The sequence below is a fragment of the Ctenopharyngodon idella genome, chromosome 10 (genome assembly GCF_019924925.1).
Source record: "Ctenopharyngodon idella isolate HZGC_01 chromosome 10, HZGC01, whole genome shotgun sequence".
Classification (NCBI taxonomy): Eukaryota; Metazoa; Chordata; class Actinopteri; order Cypriniformes; family Xenocyprididae; genus Ctenopharyngodon; species Ctenopharyngodon idella.
The window spans coordinates 15094991-15116842 of record NC_067229.1 but is presented as its reverse complement, the minus strand read 5'-3'; the positions used below and the strand labels follow the sequence as shown (position 1 = coordinate 15116842).

The following is a 21852-nucleotide window of genomic DNA, read 5'->3' as shown; positions in this document are numbered from 1 at the left end:
AATTTATCAGTTATTTTCTTCTTTCTTTCATTCCTCCATCCTTCAGTACACTAGTCTTTCTTTCTTTTTCATTCATTCTTTCTTTCTTTCTCTTTCTTTCTTTCTTTCTTTCATCAATTTATCTATTTTCTTCTTTCTTTCATCCCTCCATCCTTCAGTACACTAGTCTTTCTTTCTTTCTTTCTTTCTTTCTTTCATCAATTTTTGTTATTTTCTTATTTTTCATCCTTCCTTTATTATTAATCCCTCCATCATTCAGTACACTAGTCTTTCTTTCATTCTTTCATTCCTTATTTCTTTCTTTCTTTCTTTCTTTCTTTCTTCAATTTATCAGTTATTTTCTTCTTTCTTTCATTCCTCCATCCTTCAGTACACTAGTCTTTCTTTCTTTTTCATTCTTTCTTTCTTTCTTTCTTTCTTTCATCAATTTATCTATTTTCTTCTTTCTTTCATCCCTCCATCCTTCAGTACACTAGTCTTTCTTTCTTTCATTCATTCTTTCTTTCTTTCTTTCTTTCTTACATCAATGTATCTTCATTCTTTATTTCTTTCGTCCTTCATCAATTTATCCGTTATTTTCCTATTTATTTCATACTTTCTTTTATCCCTCCATCCTTTCTTTCTTTTCTTTCTTTCTTTCTTTCTTTCTTTCTTTCTTTCTTTCTTTCTTTCATCAATTTGTCCGTTTTTCTTATTTATTTCATCCTTCCTTTATTATTCATCCCTCCATCATTCAGTACACTAGTCTTTCTTTCATTCTCTTTCATTCCTTATTTCTTTCATCCTTCTTTTCTTTCATCCCTCTATCCTTCAATACACTATTCTTTCTTTCTTTCTTTCTTTCTTTCTTTCTTTCTTTCATTCTTTCTTCTCTCTCTCTTTGTCTAATGCTCTTACGTTAGCTTTCTCTCACCTCCACCCAAACGCTCCTGCCTAGCATTCTCTCTCTGTCATTCTGCCTCATTTTTCTGCCTCCCTTTTTATCTCTCGCTTGTGTGTGCATGTGTGCCGTAAAGTAGACCATGGAAAACAGACCATGGAAAACAGGCCAGGATGCTGAGGGATAAAGGATAATGGGGGAATTATCACATCTGCTCATTCCCTCATTTCAATTAATTCTGTCATTATATCATTCATAGTGCAAGCTGCAGTGTTGAGTACTATGGTGTCATATTCACAAGGAGAACACATACATACAGAACAGCGATGCTTTGCCCAAACACATATTCAAATAATACTTTTTAAAGCAGTTTTCCTTTTTAACTGTGATCTCAAGTCTCCCAGCTTGCTAATTTCATCTAATTCCTTGCACTGTTATAACACCTAACGAATGTGTAACAAAGGTTGTATCCTTGTTTAATGCTGCATTTTTAAACTTTGCCCACAGCTTTTGCACTCATGCAGAGTGTAGTGTTAAATAAACTTAAATGTTTGAGGTTGGTTTGTTATTCACGTAAACATCGCATTAACCTTCAGTCCTCTTGGGCGAGGTGTGAAACATTATCGCACATCTGAAGTTTCAGGCAAAAAGGTGAATCCCAATTAGCTTGCAAATCACTGGCATGGATTTTAACACTATGCTATGTTGTTGTGAAACTGTGCTTCTTCGTGTCACTCATTACTGTATCTCATAATGAGTGAATTTAAAAAGCCACTAGTCATTAGCACATCAAAGAGAATGACTAATGGATATATACCTGTCACGAATGCCACAGATGTCAAACTGGAGCTTGCTGTAGTTTCCCAGCAAGCCTTGCTGCACCAGGTAGAAGTTGATTGGCTGGTTGTTAATGATAACAGAACGCATGCAGCCTTGATAGGCCAGTGTCGGATTCCGACAACCTTGATTGGTTAACACTGATGGGCAACCTGTTAAAAAGACATAATAGACAATAAATATCAATAATGTAGCAGTGCAACAAATGTTAATAGAACTTTTCTTTTGTAGTTAAAGCGTTATCTTCTCACTGGCTATATTTTGACAATATGTGTTTATTTATCTCATAAGTGACTATGTTTTGGCTATATAAAGCTCTTTTAGTCATAATAAGTGTGGTATCAGTCACAATAAGTGAATGTTTTTAATAGTTCTGTAGCTCAGAATGCAGCCTGATATCTGCTTAAAAAAATAGGTAAATCTCACAAAATGGCCACTTTTCACGTCTAAACAAAAATTCAAATCCTATTTTAGGACCATTGCCATTGTTGCTATTGTGAAGCTTTTACTTTACGTTTTTTCTCATTAATGATGATTCTCATTGTAATACAATTTTTTTTGGTTATTATTTATCACTAAGGTAATGTATTGCTGAATTTTTTTTTTTGCATTATGATAAAGAAAATAGGGAGTCGGGGGCTTAATCGTCATGAAAACAATCTTAATGATCCTAAAATACTGTAGGCTTCACTTTGTTTGTGCAAAATATAATTTCATATTTCTTTCCTTTTAATTTTGTGGTGAAGTGTGACGTATTCTTGAAACTAAAACACCTGATAATCCATGATAAAATGTGGATGATAAAGTACCAAAGAATTTGATATTGTGATTACAGCCCACACATTCCATTTACATATTGTTTAGTTACATTAAATTAATGCTTTTAATTGTAAAACTAACCCTTAATTAATTTGAATGCCCTAGCACCCTACCGCCAATTAGCACGCTCTTCCCAGGCTGTGCGATCTCCTTCAGCTGCATGGTGGATGGTGGCTCGTCGTCCACTGAGAGGGAAACTTGGAAACCTCCCACGCTAATGGCCACCGTGTGCCACTGACCGTCACTCAGAGCCTGACCTGGCAGAGGAAGACACAGAGCGATGTTACGCCTCAAACGCTGTGCATTAATCAGGGCGAATGATTGACAGATTTGGGGTTTGTGCGCTGGAGCTCAACGAGTTAATCTGCATATGTCAGCCCAGCAGAGAATCCACTATTCCCCTTGAGAGGGACGTGCAGAGATTCAGTTTGCCGTCTGCGATGGCAGCTTGCCAGGCAGCCGCATCCAAAATTCAGTCGACATACAGGTGTGCCTGCCAAAGAGTGTTTTACAACTAAAAATCCTGTTTGAATTCTCGGTAAACGCTTTTAGGGCAAACGTGTGCATGCGGGATTGGATTTTGTTCATGTTGTTGTATATTGGAGATGCACATGCGAAGACAAACGTGTAATCTTGTATATTAATCCCTTGGAGGGACTTCCCTTTCACATCTGTTGTTCTTAATATAAGCTAATTATAATTAGACTAAATGCACGTTTGTTTTGACAGCGATTTGCAGTGACAAAACAACCGCCGAGATATGGCATATTTGAGACAACATAATAATAATAATAATAATAATAATAATAATTACTTTTATTATTATTATTATCAGTACTATTGTTGTTATATTAACAATAATTATTATATTATATTGTTAATACTACTACCACTACTACTAATAATAATCATAGAAAATAATTATTAACAATAGCAATATTACTAATAATATATTTTAAATTAAGCTTATTTTTCTCCTACAGATATGCCTGTTGAGCAGAAAATTTAGTTTAACTTTAGGTAGTGTTGTGGTTAGTCCCACCTAGTGAATTCTCATTGGTCTAAAATCCTACCTCACATAACTGAAGTTGTTAAGTACACATTCTTGTACCTTTGCATTTTTGTCCGATTTTCAAATACTTTTTTACTTCAAATCAAAGTTTGTAATGTTATGTTTCATCTTGTAGCTGGTTGGCTTGGTTCATGGCTTATAATGCTTTAACGAAGACTTTTTTGAAATCCTTATGGGAGAAATGAATGGGAAAAAAAATCCACTGTCAAGGTACAGAAAGGTACTAAAGACATCATTAAAATATTCCACTTGACTACAATGGTTCAACCTTAAATTTATGAAGCGATGAGAATACTTTTTGTGAGCAAAAACAAAACAAAAAATAACTTTATTCAACAATATATTCTCATATGTTGTTTACGTCCAGCGCATCCAGGTTCTACATCAGAACACTGACTCATTATTGGCCGGCTCCTGCATCAGCATCACACGCATGCGTTGTGCTGCTCACGTGTACAGCGTGGACCAATACTGAGCCGGCGTTCGGACGTAAACATGGAAGCACTGCACTGTGCTTACTGCATCAGCTGCATAGGAGACTGCCGGGGAAGAGAATGGATTGTTGAATAAAGTCGTTATTTTTGTTTTGATTTTGCGCACAAAAAGTATTCTCATCGCTTCATAACATTAAGGTTGATCCACTGTAGTCATGTCGACTATTTTAATGATGTCTTTAGTACCTTTCCTGGCCTTGACAGTGGTGGTTAAATTGCTGTCTTTGGACGAGTCATATACCTCTTGGATTTCATCAACTCTCATTAGAGTATTAGTAGACTGTTAGGTTAGGGTTAGGGTTGGTAGAATAAGTTGACATGTAGTTGCAAAGTTACTTATAGTCCGTAGAAAGTTTGTTGGGGGAGCATCAAAAAAAAGTGTTAGCAGATATTACGCAGACTGTCTACTAATACTCTAATGAGAGTGGTTGACATGTAGTTGCTGTAAGTTACTTATAGTTAGTAGAATGTCTAAAGTGGAAATAAAGTGTTACCGAATTTGGTTGTGTGATGCTTGCTTAGGAAACTGGTAACCATAAACTACACCTTTTGAAGATTTTGAATGAAGTATTTAATGACGGATTGAATAAATAAACAAATAAAGTAATAAATGAATATAAATAAATACAAATAAATTAAAAATATTTTTATTATTAATATTATTATTACTAATAGTAATATTTTTTGGGATATTGTGATTTTAATTGCAACATTATTTTTGTTTTGTTTTTTGAACAAGTGGATAAAGATGACAGCCGGAAGGTTAAAGGTTCAAATCCCACAAGTTGAGCTCCAGAAATTTACATTTACACAAGTAGACGTCTCACCGATGACTATGTCAGAGCTTTGAAGTGCTGATCTGTGGTGAGTGAATCTAAGCTGCCCATGAACAAGAAGCAAAAGCAGTCTCTCCGACTCTCGCCTCAGCGAGGCTGACAGTAACATCCCTTCCCGGTTCCACGTTCGGAACTGGAAGGTCACCGACAGCGTTTCCGTGGCAGCATCCAGTGGAAGCGACAAAAAATTACTGCTGGAACTCAGAAAGGTGGCGGAAACCAGTTGAGCATCTGAGCAGGTAAAAGTCACGTTCCCCTGAAAAGACAGGTTATGGGTTGGATGGTTAGTTGTTAAAACTGAGGAAAAAAAAAATCAACATATGGTTGCGCAACGGTATTTTTGGGTGAACTATTCCTTTAAGGACAAGTTTAGAAAATATTTCAGTGTTCACACAAAAACAAACAATTTTCCCCAAATCTAAACACAAACCCATGCAGAAATATGTTCCTTTCCTTCTCTGACAGGTTTTGCCCGCAGGCAGGCAGACGGAGCGACAGGGGAATAAACAGTAAGTCAAATGTCACGACTTCGAAGACTGCAGGTCTCCACGGAAACAGAATAGGGGTCTGTTTTTAGACCAACAGTCCAATGGCACTGGACTATATAGTGGACAATCCATTGATCCGTCTTCCTGTGTGGTCTCAGACAGCAAACCACAACAGGACCGGCTCCAGACTGTCGGACTATTGCACAGGGAACTGTTAGAGGAAATACGACGTGTTTGGATTCTTTAAGTAAGGAATGTGACAGAGCGCTAGCTAAACACAATCCAATAAAACCCCAAACACCACAGAAACACCCCAAGCCTGTGGTGACATACTCGGCTCCATCTCAAAGCAAATAAACTTGATTAAAGCGTTAGTTCACCCAAAAATGAAATTTCTGTCATTAATTACTCAACTTCAAGACCTTTGTTCATCTTCGGAACACAAATTAAGATATTTTTTGATGAAATCCGATAGGTTTTTATCCTCCATTGAAAGCAACAAAATTACCATCATTCAAGGTCTAGAAAAGTAGTAAAAACATTGTTAATAACATTGCAGAGCCTCCATATTTAGGTCTGAACACCAGATCAGTATTGGCCAATACTGAGCCAGCGTTCAGACGTAGAAACTGGAAGGGCTGCAACATACATAAATATAATATGAGAATGACAGGAGAGAGACAAATTTGTTGAATAAAGTCAAATGTAATTTCATTGCTTTCAATGGAGGATAAAAAAAAAACCTCTCGGATTTCATCAAAATATCTTAAAGGGAAACCCTGGTATTAATACTTGTATGGCTTAATATAACGTAAATGATGTCTCTTACTGAAATATGTAGTAGAAAACCCATGAAAGATTTACGTTATTTAAAAAATCCATTACATATTTGGACAATGGGCGGTGCCGTTTTGTTGTGTTTTGTTGATGTCGATGATGCACTCGGTGAGCTACTGACACTGCCCTGTTGTTAACAAGTCGCAACACAACTCGGAATATAATATATTATATATATATATTATATATATAGCATTTGGTTTTAATTTTCAGTCGAAGGACAACAAGAAAAGCGATGTAAGTCTTTACTGCTTTACTAGCGATAAGAGGAGAAAAGAATGGGAAGTTGTGAAGAATGTGGATGAATAAAACTTCCTAACTGCGTCTTTGAAATTACAACCAAAAGCTGCACAATGTGGCATCGTATATTATATTCCGAGTTGTGTTGCGGTAAAAATAACAACAGGGCAGTGTCAGAAGCTCAATGAGTGCAACCATTTGACATCATCGACATAGAACGCACTGTGCACCTAAACAAAATGGCGCCGACCATTGTCCAAATATGTCATGGATTTTTTAAATAACGTAAATCTTTCATGGGTTTTCTACTACATATTTCAGTAAGAGACATCATTTACGTTATATTAAGCCATACAAGTCCTAATATCAGGGGTTCCTTTTAATTTGCATTCTGAAGATGAACGAAGGCCTTACAGATTTGGAACGACATGAGGGTGAGTAATTAATGACAGAATTTTTATTTTTGGGTGAACTAACCCTTTAAAGCCAACAGGAAACATCTTTCGTATTTGCATTTTTCTTCTGTAATGAGGTATGTCTGAGTAAAAACAATACTTTGTAAGTAAATAAATAAATATATTAATTTTTTAATACTGTCAAATCGATTACACACACACACACACACACACACACACACACAAATATATATATATATATATATATATATACAAATAAATATATATATGTGTGTGTGTGTTTGTGTGTGTGTGTGTGTATACAAACTTTTATGTTAGATGTGATTAAAAAAGAAAATAAATATTTAGAAAATAAAATAATTAGAAAATAATTAAATACTGCTGTTGTTGTTATTATTATTATTTATTAATTACCACTTTAATATGAATATTAAGCAATATTTAATATTAATATTTAATATTAAGTTTTCATACATTTTAAATTATATTTATTTGTATTAATCCATTGTTTGTTTTCTTGTTTTAAGCACAAACCAGAATATATTCTTATATATTTAATTAGATTGAAAATTTGGAAATTGGGGTAAAATAAAATTTTTTTTTAATAACTTACACAGTGTAATCTCCGAAAACAAAGTGCATTTTTATGAAATTTTGCTTCTGGAGTAAATGCCAAGAAGCTGAAATATTTTACTAGTTAAAAAAAAAAAAAAAAAAAAAAAAAAAAAAGAAGAAGACAAAAATAAGAAAATGATTTTTTTTTGCAGTGTCAAAACTCAAAAACCTAGTCAAATTAAACTGATTAGGATACATTCAACTGTAATATAACAGACAAAAAAAAAAAAAAAAAAAACATTTGTTTTAGACTTTTTGACCCTAGTAATCTGCATTCCAAATATGCACTAAAGTCCCACTATGATCGTGCTAGTCGCTCAAGAGACACCATGCCTCATTGCCTGGCCCTAATTGGGCTCCAAAGGCCCCTTAGGAGCCTGTATATTTGCCTCACTGAAAACTTACTGCATAATTGAGAGAGAGCCAGAGAGAGAGTGGAGGTGTCCGCTGTGAAATTCTCAGAGGGTGGCACAGACTAAGTGGGACTCGGTCCTCTCCGTCATTAGTACCAGAGTCCCGCTGAACTCCCTCCCGGTCCATTAAAGGATGCAATATCCAGCATGTGGGCCAGATTAATGGCTGGAGTGATTAGCTGTGCTCTGGTGTAGTCCACTGCACTGATGTGACATGATATGACAGCGGACGACAAGCCATTACACATAATCACAGTGGGGAAATGGGCACTAACAATACCAGACCAGAAGAATAGGATCTTCCGAAAGTTACTTGATTTAGAGGACTGTGATTCCTTGAGCCTGTGAACTGGGAAAATGTGGAACAATAAAGCAGGACTGTGGATTTATATTCCGGTGCTGCATCATTAAAAAACAACAACAATAGTAATACTGTCATTGTCAGGGATTTAGGTCCAAATATTCCTAGTTGCTTAAAAAAGTGTCTGTCATTCTGATTCTATTCATCTTGTTCTATCTACTGTATCTAGTTCCATATCTTTCTATATCTGTCTAATTCTATATTCCATTGCTATCTACAGTATATCTAGTTCTATATCTATCTATGTATATTTATCTATATCTGTCTAGTTCTATATCTATTCTGTAGATAGATAGATACAGAATCTATCTATCTATCTATCTATCTATCTATCTATCTATCTAACAATTATTGTATATTTACAGCAAATATCTCAATACAACCAAAACAATGTTAAATAAGACGGACATTTGAACATCACAGTTGTAATGTAGCGACATGAAGAAGTAGAAATGTGTCATAATACAAAGCCATCCCTCTTATTAAAACCCCTCCTTCATTTCAAAATGACTGTAATTTAGTCCCCAGACCTTTCGCGAGGTACGATTTTATGAGGTATTTCGTCAGTGGATCATTTATGAGGCGTAATCCAAGGCCCGAGCAGCTCTTGGAGACTGATTGCCCACCTTGTAAAAGATATTTTAATGACACGGCTCTCAGTGCTGTGGGAATAATGTGGACAAAACCACAATTCATTCTCTTAAAAAGCTCCCTTGTGGTGCCATAGTATACTGGCGACGGCTCAAAAAAATCTGAACCGTTCCATTTCGCTCCCTGCTGCCCAGTTCCGCAGAGAACTATGCCAGCGTTAAGATGCATTTCTGCAAAAATTCTGGTGAAAACTAATGAGAATGAAAATATAAATCAATCTCTCTACAAACACTATTTGTGCCCCAACTATGAAAATTCATCACAATCCACAAACTTGGCTGCAGAATGTTCTGGCACCTCTCCATGCTGGTGCTATTAGGGAGAAATCACTAAATACTCAGGTCAAGAACCATTCATTATGGACTGGATGGGATTGCTAATTTATCAAGACCTGTGGTGATTTTTCCTAATTTATAGCTTTTCATGGCCTGACAACAACAATAACTAATGTATGAGATTATCAATAATAAATGTGAGATAGACATCCTCACCACACTGTAGATCTGAGGTTTGCGTCGTTTGGCTAGGTCGATGATGTTGACACCGTTGTAGTAGAGGTTCTCCATACATCCATGGAAGTTTTTCCGCAGGAACGTGCCTGGTTTTCCAGGAAGAGGGATGCCTCCAAAACTGAGCTTTGTGAAATGAATAAAAAACAATAGCGATGGAGAGGTTTTACAACACAGCGAGAAATGCATCCAATCATTAGTCAAGTGATTTGGTGCCTGAGTTGTTATACTCTTAACCAATCAAAATTACTTGATTATGGTCACCATGATACTAATCTTTAAACCAACATGTTACAGATTACAGGTAGTCAAGCATTCATCCAGGTCTAGATGAAATCTGCAGAATTTTATGCACTGCTTTGAGGCAAATCTATATATAAAAAAAAAATATAAAAAAAAAATATTCTTATTATTATTTTCTTTACTTGTATAGCATATTTAATGCTCTTCAAAGAGCAACAAACAATGTAAACATCAAACAAATAAACACTATTATTATTGTTATTTTTATTATATTTTGCATAGCGTATTTTATAAAATGCACTTCAAAGTGCAATAAATAAACAACAAACAAAAAACAGACAACAAAAATTGTCTGGAGATCAAAGGAGATCAAAAGGGGGACAAAATTGACTATAATGGATAATTTTTTAAATGATTAATTATTAATAATAAATGAATACATTTATTCTAGATCTCTTAATGCATTGATATATTTATTAAAACTGATAAATTAGACATTCAATTTATAATAAACTGATTCTAGGTAGCATTTAATTTGACAAAAAAAAAAAAAAAAAAAAAGTATTTCAAGACATCATCAATACTTTTAGTTCATTTTCCCAGAAGAGACTGTACATTAAAGATGCAAATACCTGCTAAAAGTAAGGTGACCTTAAAACTAACAGCCATGGACTAATTCTCATTTTGATAGGCGTCTTTGATAAAAGTTACTTTTTTCATATGGATCTGCTAAGTATAATTTACAAAAATGTAATAAAACAACACAAGTAATCAAAAACATTCTCACCTCATAATCGACTTCCAGCGAATCATCGAGCCCACCTGTCCTCACGTGTTTGGTTAGTCTGTCCACAGTGAAATTGATCTGTTTGTTAAATCGCTCGATCAGGACAGAGTGCCAGTGCTGGTCGTCCAGAAGACTACCCAGAAACACAGAGACATGGCCACTGCTGGGGTGCGTCTTAGCGTCGTCTTGAAAGAGAAGACAGAGAGAGTTTACTAGCAACACTACACATGGGCATGCAAAGGTAAACCCTTCAAACTGTCGCTCTGCAATGACAAAATAATCTATTAGAAACTGTACAGTGGTGCGTTTCCCGAAAGCATTGTTAGCCGACTATGATTGCAATTTCCGGTGTTACCAATGTAGTTGAATGATTTGGCGTTTCCCGAAACCATAGTTCCAACGAACATTCACAAGCTTACGTGGTTGGAACTACAGCTCTCAAGCTGTGGCTAGAAGCATTTCTTGTTAAATGACATGTGGATTTAAATGCTCTTGGACACAATTAGCAAGCTAACATTTAGTACCTTCTATATCTTTCATTCTAATATATATATATATGTTAATCTATATACAGTATATTAGCGTGTCAACAATCAGCGCGTTTTTTACGCATGTGCGTAAAATGTAGTATGGAGAATGACATATGAGGGAATCCGCGATGAATCAAACATCAAATAAAGCAAAATGACATGGAACAAAAACAGTGAAGTAGTCATTGGGTGCCATGTTTGTTACAGCAGCATCTGGAGATCCTGAATAGATTCATTAGAAGTTATTACTCCTCCAACTTTGTGTGACATCCATCACATTGTATAGGAAACGCACCCCTGGTCAGTGTTATTTTAGTATTATTTATATACTATTATAATATTTTCATTTCATTTCATTTCATTTCATTTTTTTTTTTTTTTTTTTTTTTTAATTTTCACTTTAGTTTTAATAACTTTGTGCTTTTGTCATTTATTAGTTTTTTTATTTTTATTTTTTATTTTAGTACTTAAACTTATTTTATTTCAGTCAGTCAAGGTTTTTTAAAGTTTTTCATCTAAAATTAAAATTTTATTTGAATTTAGCTTTATTTTGATTAACAAAAAACAATTTTAATAGTTTTAAGGTATGCTTACAGGACAACAATGTACCAAAAAACAGATTTTTTTTTTCTTTCGCATTTTTAAAAGTTTTGCATACAGACTACACCATTGTCAAAACAATCCCCGTTCACATGGATCTGCAAAAACGAGTAAAAACTCTGTATTATTCATGCCAGGCCAGCAGTTGGTGATGTCACTCTGTAAAGAAACACTACACACCTATAGTGCGCATGACGCCAGTTTTCACAAATTCACGTTTTTGTAGTTTACATAGAGACAATAATGGTATAGTTTTCAAAAGTTTGCATTTTCAGGCCCCCAAAATGCTGTTGTCATGTAAATGAACAGCCAAAACGCATAAAAAGTTAAACGCCCCTTAATCTTAGTTAAAAATAATGACTCTGATACAGGTGCACACTTAACAAATAAATGTATTTCATGCTGCCAAATGAATTGAAAAAAATATTGTTGGAAGCAAACATTTAATCAGTTGCTAATTTTATAGCAACTTTATAATGGGCAAACTTATAAAGAAAATTATCAAACAGTCTTTTTTTTTTTTCAGCACATATTCTCAAAACGAGCCATAAATAGCTTGGGAAAGGTGTGCCATGTGCCGTTTCCTCTGTTTGATCCTTCTGAACTTCCTGGAAAGAAACCTGCTGTACTGATGATAAAAGAGCAGAAAGAACGGAGTATCTTGACAAAGTGAGAGAAGACTGTCAGGAATACGTTCAGCTCATATTTCACCACAAAATCAAAAGAGAGATAGAAGAAATTATATTTTGCATAAAGAAAATGGAGCCTATTTTTATAGCATCATTAACATATTTTTTGCATTGTGATATTAATTGCATGACAATTAAGCAAATAGTCTTCCCGAAGTGACAGTGATGGAAAAAAAAAGGTAAGTATTTAATATGATAATATTTGTTTTAATCTCTTCAAAGTTTTTGCATTCCATTCGACAGATAGAACCTTTTAGTTTTCTAAATAAAAAGTCCCAAAATGTACACAACATTAAAAAAAAAAAAAAAAAAAAAAACTAGGGTTAGGGTTAGGGTTACATAATGTAAATGTAAAGTTGTCACAGAATAAGAATATGTGAATAACTCAATTTTGACAAAAATGTCAGATAGAACGTTATAATTCCAAGGGGACGATACACACACACACACACACATGCACGCACACACGCACACACACACACACACACACACATATATATATATATATATATATATATATATATATATATATGAAAATTGTCTCACAAAGTTCTTAATGGTCCTAAATATATGATCTTTTCCAATTTTGGAGAAAAACATGAATCAGACACATTTTAGTGAGATTCACCTGTGAAGGTGACAAAATACAGCGTTTGAAATTATCTTTGAGAGCTTTCAGACGGAGAGTGAATGCAAATGTAAAAAAAAAAAAAAAAAACATTGTCCTGATAAACAGCATCATCATAATCTTCTGCTCAGAATACTTGGCAATCAGAGCTTGCCGCCGCTCTTAGCGTAATATACAGCTTATTCCATCTGACTGCTGGTGCTAATTGAACATGAGGCTCAGAAAGCTCTGGGACTCTACACTAGACCACTCTTTGTGACAGCTCCATACACTTATATGTGATTACGCCGCAGATTTGGCCTCTTAATCAAATCTTTGTTTCACAACTGCCTCTCATGTGATTACCATAAGATGCCACGATTGTGAAGTGAAAACTTCCTCTTGCTGCAATGATAGGAGAGCTCTACAGAACCCATAGACGTGAAATAACCTAAACGTCAGTGTGAATCTCTTGCAAAGATCACAAAATTGGAGGTTTGTGGCTTTTAGTCCACATCTATTAGCTTTGAGGCTGAGCTGTACACTTAAATGTTGTTTTGCGTTACTTTTTAAGAAATAAAAACAGGTAAAGAATGATTCCTATTGATATAGGGTCCAGGAAAGCAACTGGGGGTTTTAAAACTCTCAAGTAGGTTTAATTGTTAAAATAATCATGTGCTACTGAAGTTCATATAACCAGAAAGAGCAAAAAGTATTCAAATAAAATAATTCAAAGTAGAAAAAAAGTTAAATTTGCCCAATTGTTGACCCGAGAAATTTTATGTAAATGCCTGGTTTAGCATCCCTTGATGCATCACATTGTGTTACGAATGTTTGCCACAATTCAGAACATAAAAATGCACGAAATTAGCTTTTCCGAAGCATTTGCATCCACATGATTGTGTAGAATATGTTTCAGGCCTCCCACTTGAGTTTTGAGTTTAAAAGGCTAGAGACCTCTTGCTCACCCAGATTGATATGCAGGGCCAGTCGGCCCTTATGCAGCTCTAGTGTTATGTAATCGCCCCTTTGTCCCTCTCCATGCACAAGGACCCCGTCCGCACGCTGGCTCTTAAACCGCAGCGAGATGACGTCTTTCACCGTGCTGGTGGACTTCTGATTGAACCGGTACAGCAAAGAGCTTCTGCCATTGAAGTCTGCGACATCCGACTCTGAGAAATGGAAGGGGAAAAATTCATCTGCATCATGGTCATAAATACCAAGAAAGATAAATATGCAAAATTGAGCTTATTTATTATAAGAACTTTTACATTGTGCATAATTCATCAATAAATGTTTTCATAATCTTTTATAAACAAAGCAAAGAGAAAAAAAAAGAAAAGAAAAAAAAACAAAGCTACGCAAAAACAAAGTAAACCAAAGCTACGCAAAAGCAAAGGAAATAAAAAACAAAAAACAAAAGGCAAAGCAAAAACAAAGAAAAAAACAAAAAGCGAAACAAGGCAAAACCAAAAACAAAAAGCAAAGCAAAGCAAAGCAAAGCAAAACAAAACAAAACAAAACAAAACAAAACAAAACAAAACAAAACAAAACAAAACAAAACAAAACAAAAACAAAAACACCCTTGAGTGTTTTGTTATTTGTATATAAATGCTAAATAATAATAATAATGTTTCATTATTTCATAATATTTAGTATTTAATTTAACACATTAAAAGCACTGAAAAGTTTGCAATATGTCACTCATTTATTAGGTGCAAGTTTAAAAAAAAGAACCACAATGATGAAGTCTCTGAATAAGACCCATCTTGAGAGTTAAGGTCAGTTTATTTATCTTATTTCCTTTTTAAAAATGTTGGCCAGAATTTAAAGAAAAATGAAGCCTGTCTTAAAGCAACCCTTCAGAACAAATTCTACCCTGGGCAGTAAAAGGCAGAAATGTGGATTTTGACCCGGGCTCAGAGGTCAGACATTACATTTTGCTCTCTTTCTCCATCTCTCCTCGTCGGACACAGGAGTGCGAGAGACTGAAGCTAACTAGCCATGACAAGCAAAGCCGTGCAAAGAGCTTGGAGCCGTCTGCTGAATATAGAACTAACACAGAGGGTCCAGGAACATCAGCAAGTGCAATGAGGCTGAGTTAGATAAAGTAAGGAGATCAGACAAGAATGTGTTTGGTTTTCGCTTTTTGCACGAGTTGGCGTATCGATGGAGGTGCAATACGTGTCAAGATGGAATGATAAGGAAGTGTATCTTTATCTCAAAGTCTTTTAATCTTAGATACATAACAATAATCAAATCACCATAGAAGTTACATAAACAATGACCTTGACAACTGAAAGGATAGAAAGAAGTTGAAAACACTGCCAGGTTTAGCAGTAAAAAAAATGCATATTGTATAATCCTTCCTGAGGGGAAAGAACAAAAACAATGAAGTTCAAACTCTCGACTGCATCTGAACTCAGCCAGACGGCTCGCTAAACACAACACACAGCGGAATCTCATTATGGTTGAATAATTTATTATTTAAGATTGTGTGTGGTAAAATAAAATTCTGAAATAAATTATAAATATTAGATGAAATACAAACTAAACGAAAATTAGAATTGTTGCCAAAGCAAGTAACTAAAATGAGTTTAAGTTGGAAAAATAGATAAACTAAAACTGAACAAAAACTGAAATAAAAATAAATTAAACCTGTATATTAAAAACATAATTAATAAAAATTAAAATGACAACTAAAAAAAATATATATATATATATATATATATATATATAAAATAAAAGTTAATTTAAAATATTAATAAAAATGAGTATATATAATTAATATTAATATAACACTAAATCCAATGAATTTCTGATGGATAAAAACAAACAACAAACAAACAAACAAACAAACAAATACATACATACATAAAGCCCATCTACTTATTTTTCACTTTGAACATCTTATTTTGGATTAATTTAAGATTAATAAAAGACAAAAATTCTAAAATATTTTGCAGGCAATTGACATTTAACATTGACTTAAAATATATTTTATATTTAATATAAATAACATTGTTTTACATTTAGCTGATGTTGTGATGATGTAGGTCTAATTTGCTGTTTATTTATTGTTAATGATGATGACTTAAATATAACGTTAAATGGTTAAAATAATATAGATTGCAATCACAACAACAACAACAACAACAACAATAACAATAGTAATAATAATATTGAAATCAGTAATACTGGTCTTGACGGTCCTTGGTATCAGATTGAAAACAACTTCATACCATATTTACTCTTTTAAGATCTATTTCACAATATTTTAATGAATTTTCCCCCATCACTTAGAACAGAAAGTATGTGGAAAAATTGTGCATATCCTGCATGGGCCTATTTATTGCTTAAAGACACACATGCAATGTCGTCCACAAACTCAGAATTAGACCTCACTTTATCTGTGGGTCTCTTGGTGGCATCAACACAGCAGTGCTCCAGTGTGAATTAATGACTGTACAGGGACACACACACTTAGAGAACGTATCCTCTTGCTACACACTCCCATTTCAGACATACACACAAACAGTTTATACCACGAAGCCACGGCCTTAAATTGCAGTTAGCAGCAGAGGCACTTGACAGATTTAAAACTAATTGACTTCAGGAGCATTCGGGAGTGCATGAATAAGGCCAACGCACTGCTGAGGACGTCCGGTTTATTCTCCAGAAGAGAAATATGAATGGAGGGAGACCAGGCGCTATCCTGAATGCATGCTTTCTCTCTGTTTTTTTTTTCTCTTTCTAAGTCTCAGACATGTTTGAATTTATTTTGCCCCACGTTTGACGCCAAGTTTTTTGTTTCAACCCCCTTTCATGCTTTTCCTCTTTATATATATTATTTCTTATTTCTTTATTTCTCCCCTGGAGTTCAGGTTAACAGACATGTTCATATGCGAGGGTGTGAAGTAACAAATCACAAATACTCACGTTACTGTAATTAAGTAGTTTTTAATCAAAAAATTTTACTTTTTTAAGTAGTTTAAAAATAGTGTACTTTTTCTTGAGTACATTTTAAGTGATGAGTACATTTTACTCCACTATTTTCCCTCCGTTTATGGTCACTTGTTTTAATTTCATTTTTATCCATCAATGTGATTGGATAGGGGGAGAATAATCAATCTTGTGACTCCCATCCAGTCCAATCAAATCAAATCGCATATAGAAAACTTGACCTACAACAGTAGATGGCGCCAGCTGCTGTTAATCATGGCTGCCGTGGAAGAACATCCTTCAAGCATCAATTCAATTGAGGTATCAGCATTTAATTCATTCTCTAATTTGAAACATTTTCTGATTTCTGCTTACTAGGTGATTTGTATACAGGGTCTGAAATATGACATGAGGTTCCATCTGTAGCACATTCGAATTTGGCAGTTGATCACGTGATGCACTGAACATTCTAATCACACCGGTGTGATCGTATGCTCCAGGGATTCATCTGAGATGTAAAAAAAAAAAAAAAAAAATTATTTAAAAAAAAAAAAATTAATTTTATGCAATGTGAGCATTGTATACTATATGGAATTACACTGTAATTAGTGTTAGCTCATCTTTGCCTATTTCAGTGCATTATTTGAAGTGAACTGTTTGATAATATTAGTGATTCTCATTTCTTTATCACAAAACGCTAAAACCGACGCCATTCTGGAGAGAAATTAGCTATATCTCTCTTTTTTAACCTGTCTCTTTTTCTATTGTTTTTGTACTGTTTGCACTGTTCAAAAAATATTTATATTTTATGTCCAACAATAGCTTGCTCAGTGTTAAAGCAGTGTTAAAGCCTGACAACTAATTTTAAACCTAATCTTTTTATACATTATGATTTAAAATGCTGATGAGTGTACTGAAATAACTTTTTTATTTTTCAACTATACTATAGTCTTTCCTTATTGTTTTGGAAGTAGATACATTGTATCACTGATAAGTAATATATTTTAAAAAGTCAAAATTAAAACATGCTGGAGGGCACAGATATTCTTCATTCTTTCTGATAAACAGCAAAAGAGAATGTGAAGTACAGTATGTATAGTGTTTAAACACATTGTTTATTATAAGGGAGGTAGAATCTGCAGCTCAGTACTCACTACTCAGTACTCATGAGTACTTTTAAATAAGCTACTCTTTTACTCTTTTTTTTTTTTTTTTACTCTTACATTTTTCAGTACTCTTTCCATCCCTGTTCATATGCCCTTTGTACTAACACTGAGCAACGCCTTGTGAAGCCATTGTATGTTCAACGTCTACTAGCGCAGGGCTAATTATAAACGTAATTACCGAGCACTAATTCACTGCCTGATTCATCTATGGCTCCTTTGGAATGCAAGTGTGCACCCGCTGCTAATGCTAGGGCTAACCTGCCAGCGGTCTGACTTTGAGAAAGCACTACCGTCTCCGTTATCAAACCCTATTACTGAAATACTGTGTGGTCAGCATCCACTTATCATGTTTGATCAACGTGGTAAACCGAGTCGCCCCCAGCGGTGTCACATTCTGCCCTATCTCACAAAATTAACGCATAGAAAATAAACATGGCGGTGATAGGTCACCGAGTCAAGCTTTGAATTGACAATCGGTGCAGCTAGTGCGCAGACTGCAAATACAAAGCTCCTGAGGAGAGACTGAGAGTAAGGAACAATGAAGGAATGAGGGAAAGAAAAAAGAGAGAGAAAACGAGCACTAGCAAGGCTGCGTTATAAATATTTCAAGCATAAGACGTGTGGTGCTGGCTACCCTTGAGGTAACCGATTGATTGTTACTCTGCACTTTGATACCCAGGGAAGGCAAGTCTAAACCAACTCAACTCGACTGCAGTAAAACAGTGTTACAGTGAACTAGCTACAGCTAAAAACAGACTAGCTGAACTTTTGAAACCACAGCTTGCTTGCTTTTTCATCCTTTCTTCCTTCAGAACATATCAGTATGATCGCGTATGCAATACGCGCACAAACATCACCACAATATCGGAATTTTCAGTCAGGAACCTCAGGATTTTCTTCAGATCTTTCGGAGTTCAGAGAGCGACAATTAAACAATATCATTGCAGACATGGAAAAGCTAATTGCTACGAAGCTAAACAAAGTTTTAATTGTGAATTTGCATTTTATGTGCTTCGATGAAAGAGCAATAAAACTCATTTAGCTGGGTTGTAATATGTTGACTTGTAAGACAAAACTAAATTTCCCATAATTCTGCGTGGAAGCATAAAGGCTGACTGAATGAATGCTTGCAATCGATTGTAAAAAAAAAAAAAAAAAAAAAGGTGGGACTACATGATTGGAGTTCCAGATATTTCACCAGAAGATCGAGTTATGACATTATTAAAAATTACAAGGTTACAAATTCTTTTTAAAAATAATAAAAAAGGATGGACAATGCACGGACGAATCATTCACAAGACCCATAAAAAACATAAAGTACCAATTATACACCAAATGTACATTCAGTACTCACTGTATACACAGCCATAGACTTCCACTCTGAGGCCCATCCATCCCCCGGGACTCCAATCCACAGGCAAGAACCGCAGAAAACGTGTTCTTATGGAGTGTGAGAGTTTGTGGTGAACAGTCCCATCGGAATTTGTGTTTCCAGGGAAAGTCTGCAGGAAAATATATACGTTTGCACAACAGAAACTTACCCAAGATTTGGCTTTGGTATGTGTACTTCATTTGTTCATGAGTTAATATAATGTCGAACGAGGTGAGGTATACGAGGTATAATTTTCAGACACATTTTTGTTTGCAAAGAAATTATTTCTGTGGTGCAAAAATTGCAAAGTTGTATTTTGCTAGCATGCATTAAACTCATTTAGCATGTATGTTTGACTCACACAAACTCTTCTAGAGTTAAACCTTTTTTTCCCTGCCAGATAAAAGGCCTTTGTAGAGGCCTTTGCAATCAATTTTACCATTGTTCAGCTAATGATCACGAGTAATTTCAATAGGAATCTACATAGAGAATTTCTAGCTGGATGCTAAATTTTCATAGAAAATTTTCCTAATGTGACCACACCTTAATACTAATGTGTTACTAGCTCTCCTACATCTATTTACAGTAGGTGCTGTAGTGAGGTCTTAGTAAATATTTAGATGTTGCCAATTTAAACATTTTTCAGTGACTAACGTGCAATTGTTAGCATTGTGTACAATGTTAGCACTCAAGTCTGAAGGTTTGGCTAGTTAACATGTGCTGGTACACGCCGTAACTTCATCATTCTATTTCTTCATTGACTGCCCTGATAGTCGCTAGTGAAGGTAGCCTCCCAAGTGGCATGTGTAATTCGAAAGACTTACATTGAATTGACTGGGAATGCTAACAGTTTTTTTTTACCCATCTTAAAGTAAATTAGCATATAGGTTTACCTCAAAGAAACTCTTCCAAAGTCAGAGAGTTGATTATCTATACATAGAGCTGAACTTTTGCCAAGCTGCATTTACCTGAGATTTAAAAAACTAACACAAAAAGTTAGCGGGGAGCCTCTGGCAGCGTTAGTTTCTTTAAGCTGCACTCAAAGCGTCAATGCTAATCTAAACCTCCAGTTTTAGAATAGCTGGGGGTCCTACCTCCAGCTGTAGTGCCTTCCAAAAAAATGGCACGACCGGAAGGCACCTACCGCACTTTAAAAATGTTCCACGTCTTTTAATCTTCCACTCATTAAAATGTTTCACACCTTCAAAGACTTCCATTAAATTCCGTTCTCAAACTAATCAGCACCTTTTTTTTTCCTCCTGCTGGGTGGAAGATAAAAGAACCGAACATTAAACCATCACTGAACAAAAAAAATAAAATAAAAAAAGTTGTAACGAGACGAGTTAGCCGTAGAAAATATATACACCACCTCCGCCTCCACCTCCTCCTCCTGCTCTCTGTTTGTTTAGTTTCAATCATTACATTAGCAGGAATCCAAGCTTTCGTAATGAGAGACGACAGAGATGGCAAGTAAGATCTCGGTAATGTTTCGCCCCAGCTCTCTTTGAGCCGCCGCTAAATAAGAACGCCGGGGAATGATGGAGCTTTGAAATGACTACTATTGATTCAGAAGAGGAGGGTGAAGCCCATTTGTTTGCCTGTAAGTGTGGAGGCAATGCAACTGCTGTCTCTTGTGGTGCAAGGGCTGCACCAATCGATTCCAAAGTTGTCAAAATAAAACTATCAAAAAAAAAAAAAAAAAAAAAATGTAATTCAAGTTGGGAAGACAAGGATTTTAGCTGCACTGCCAGTGACCAGTGAGGTCAGGAGACCATGAAATAAGTTTTGGCAGGGATATAAAGTCACGTCACTCAAGATAGGTGGTGTATTTAATCTTAGTTTGGGCGATTAAGTGAAATTCAAGTCGGTAATTAAAATTTGAACATTTTGTGGGTGGTTGGTTTTGGATGGGAAGTGTGTGCCGACAGTGTCTGACAGTGCAGGGAAGGATGTGTTAATTTATCCTAGTAAATTATTATGATTTAGTTAAAGACATAGATGCTTAATGATTATGGGTGTGAATGCATTTTATTCCGGTCATAAAAGCCCCCCTGATCCACATTATCCGGAAAGCTTTTACAGTGCTTATTGCCCTGACTGAAGTACTAATGCATTATAAATATAATAAAAGTCTGGATTATTTATAAGAGTACTTGGATAACTCACCCCTATGTTGTCCTCTTGTCTGAACTGCTTCCAAGCTCTTCCTGTGTCACTGTACAGCAACATGTAACTCGTAACCCAATCAGGGCTCCCAAAACGACCCTGGGTCGCCACAGCTGTGACCTCGACCCTTTCTCGCAGGTCCACCTGTAGCCATCGTAGCCTGTCTGTTCGTTCTGGAGCCCAGCCGCCACCTCCTAACACAAGAACAGAAGGGCTGCAATGTAACTAAGCTGAGGTACAACCCACAAAAAGATATTATTCAAAAAAATGTAAGCTGTCAAA

General features: G+C 35.3%; 1 protein-coding gene across 1 annotated transcript in view; it reads right to left on the bottom strand.

The window, feature by feature from the left end:
- The window catches only part of cntnap5b (contactin associated protein family member 5b), a 70860-nt gene that overhangs the window by 30134 nt on the left and 18874 nt on the right, over nucleotides 1–21852 (bottom strand). Inside the window, exons 3-10 of the mRNA XM_051909985.1 lie at nucleotides 21571–21764; nucleotides 19387–19534; nucleotides 13893–14096; nucleotides 10499–10683; nucleotides 9451–9594; nucleotides 4930–5194; nucleotides 2650–2793; nucleotides 1698–1869 (exon numbers count right to left, since the gene is read on the bottom strand). Of these exons, the coding sequence (XP_051765945.1) occupies nucleotides 1698–1869; nucleotides 2650–2793; nucleotides 4930–5194; nucleotides 9451–9594; nucleotides 10499–10683; nucleotides 13893–14096; nucleotides 19387–19534; nucleotides 21571–21764 (1456 nt within the window). The remainder of the gene's footprint in view (nucleotides 1–1697; nucleotides 1870–2649; nucleotides 2794–4929; nucleotides 5195–9450; nucleotides 9595–10498; nucleotides 10684–13892; nucleotides 14097–19386; nucleotides 19535–21570; nucleotides 21765–21852) is intronic.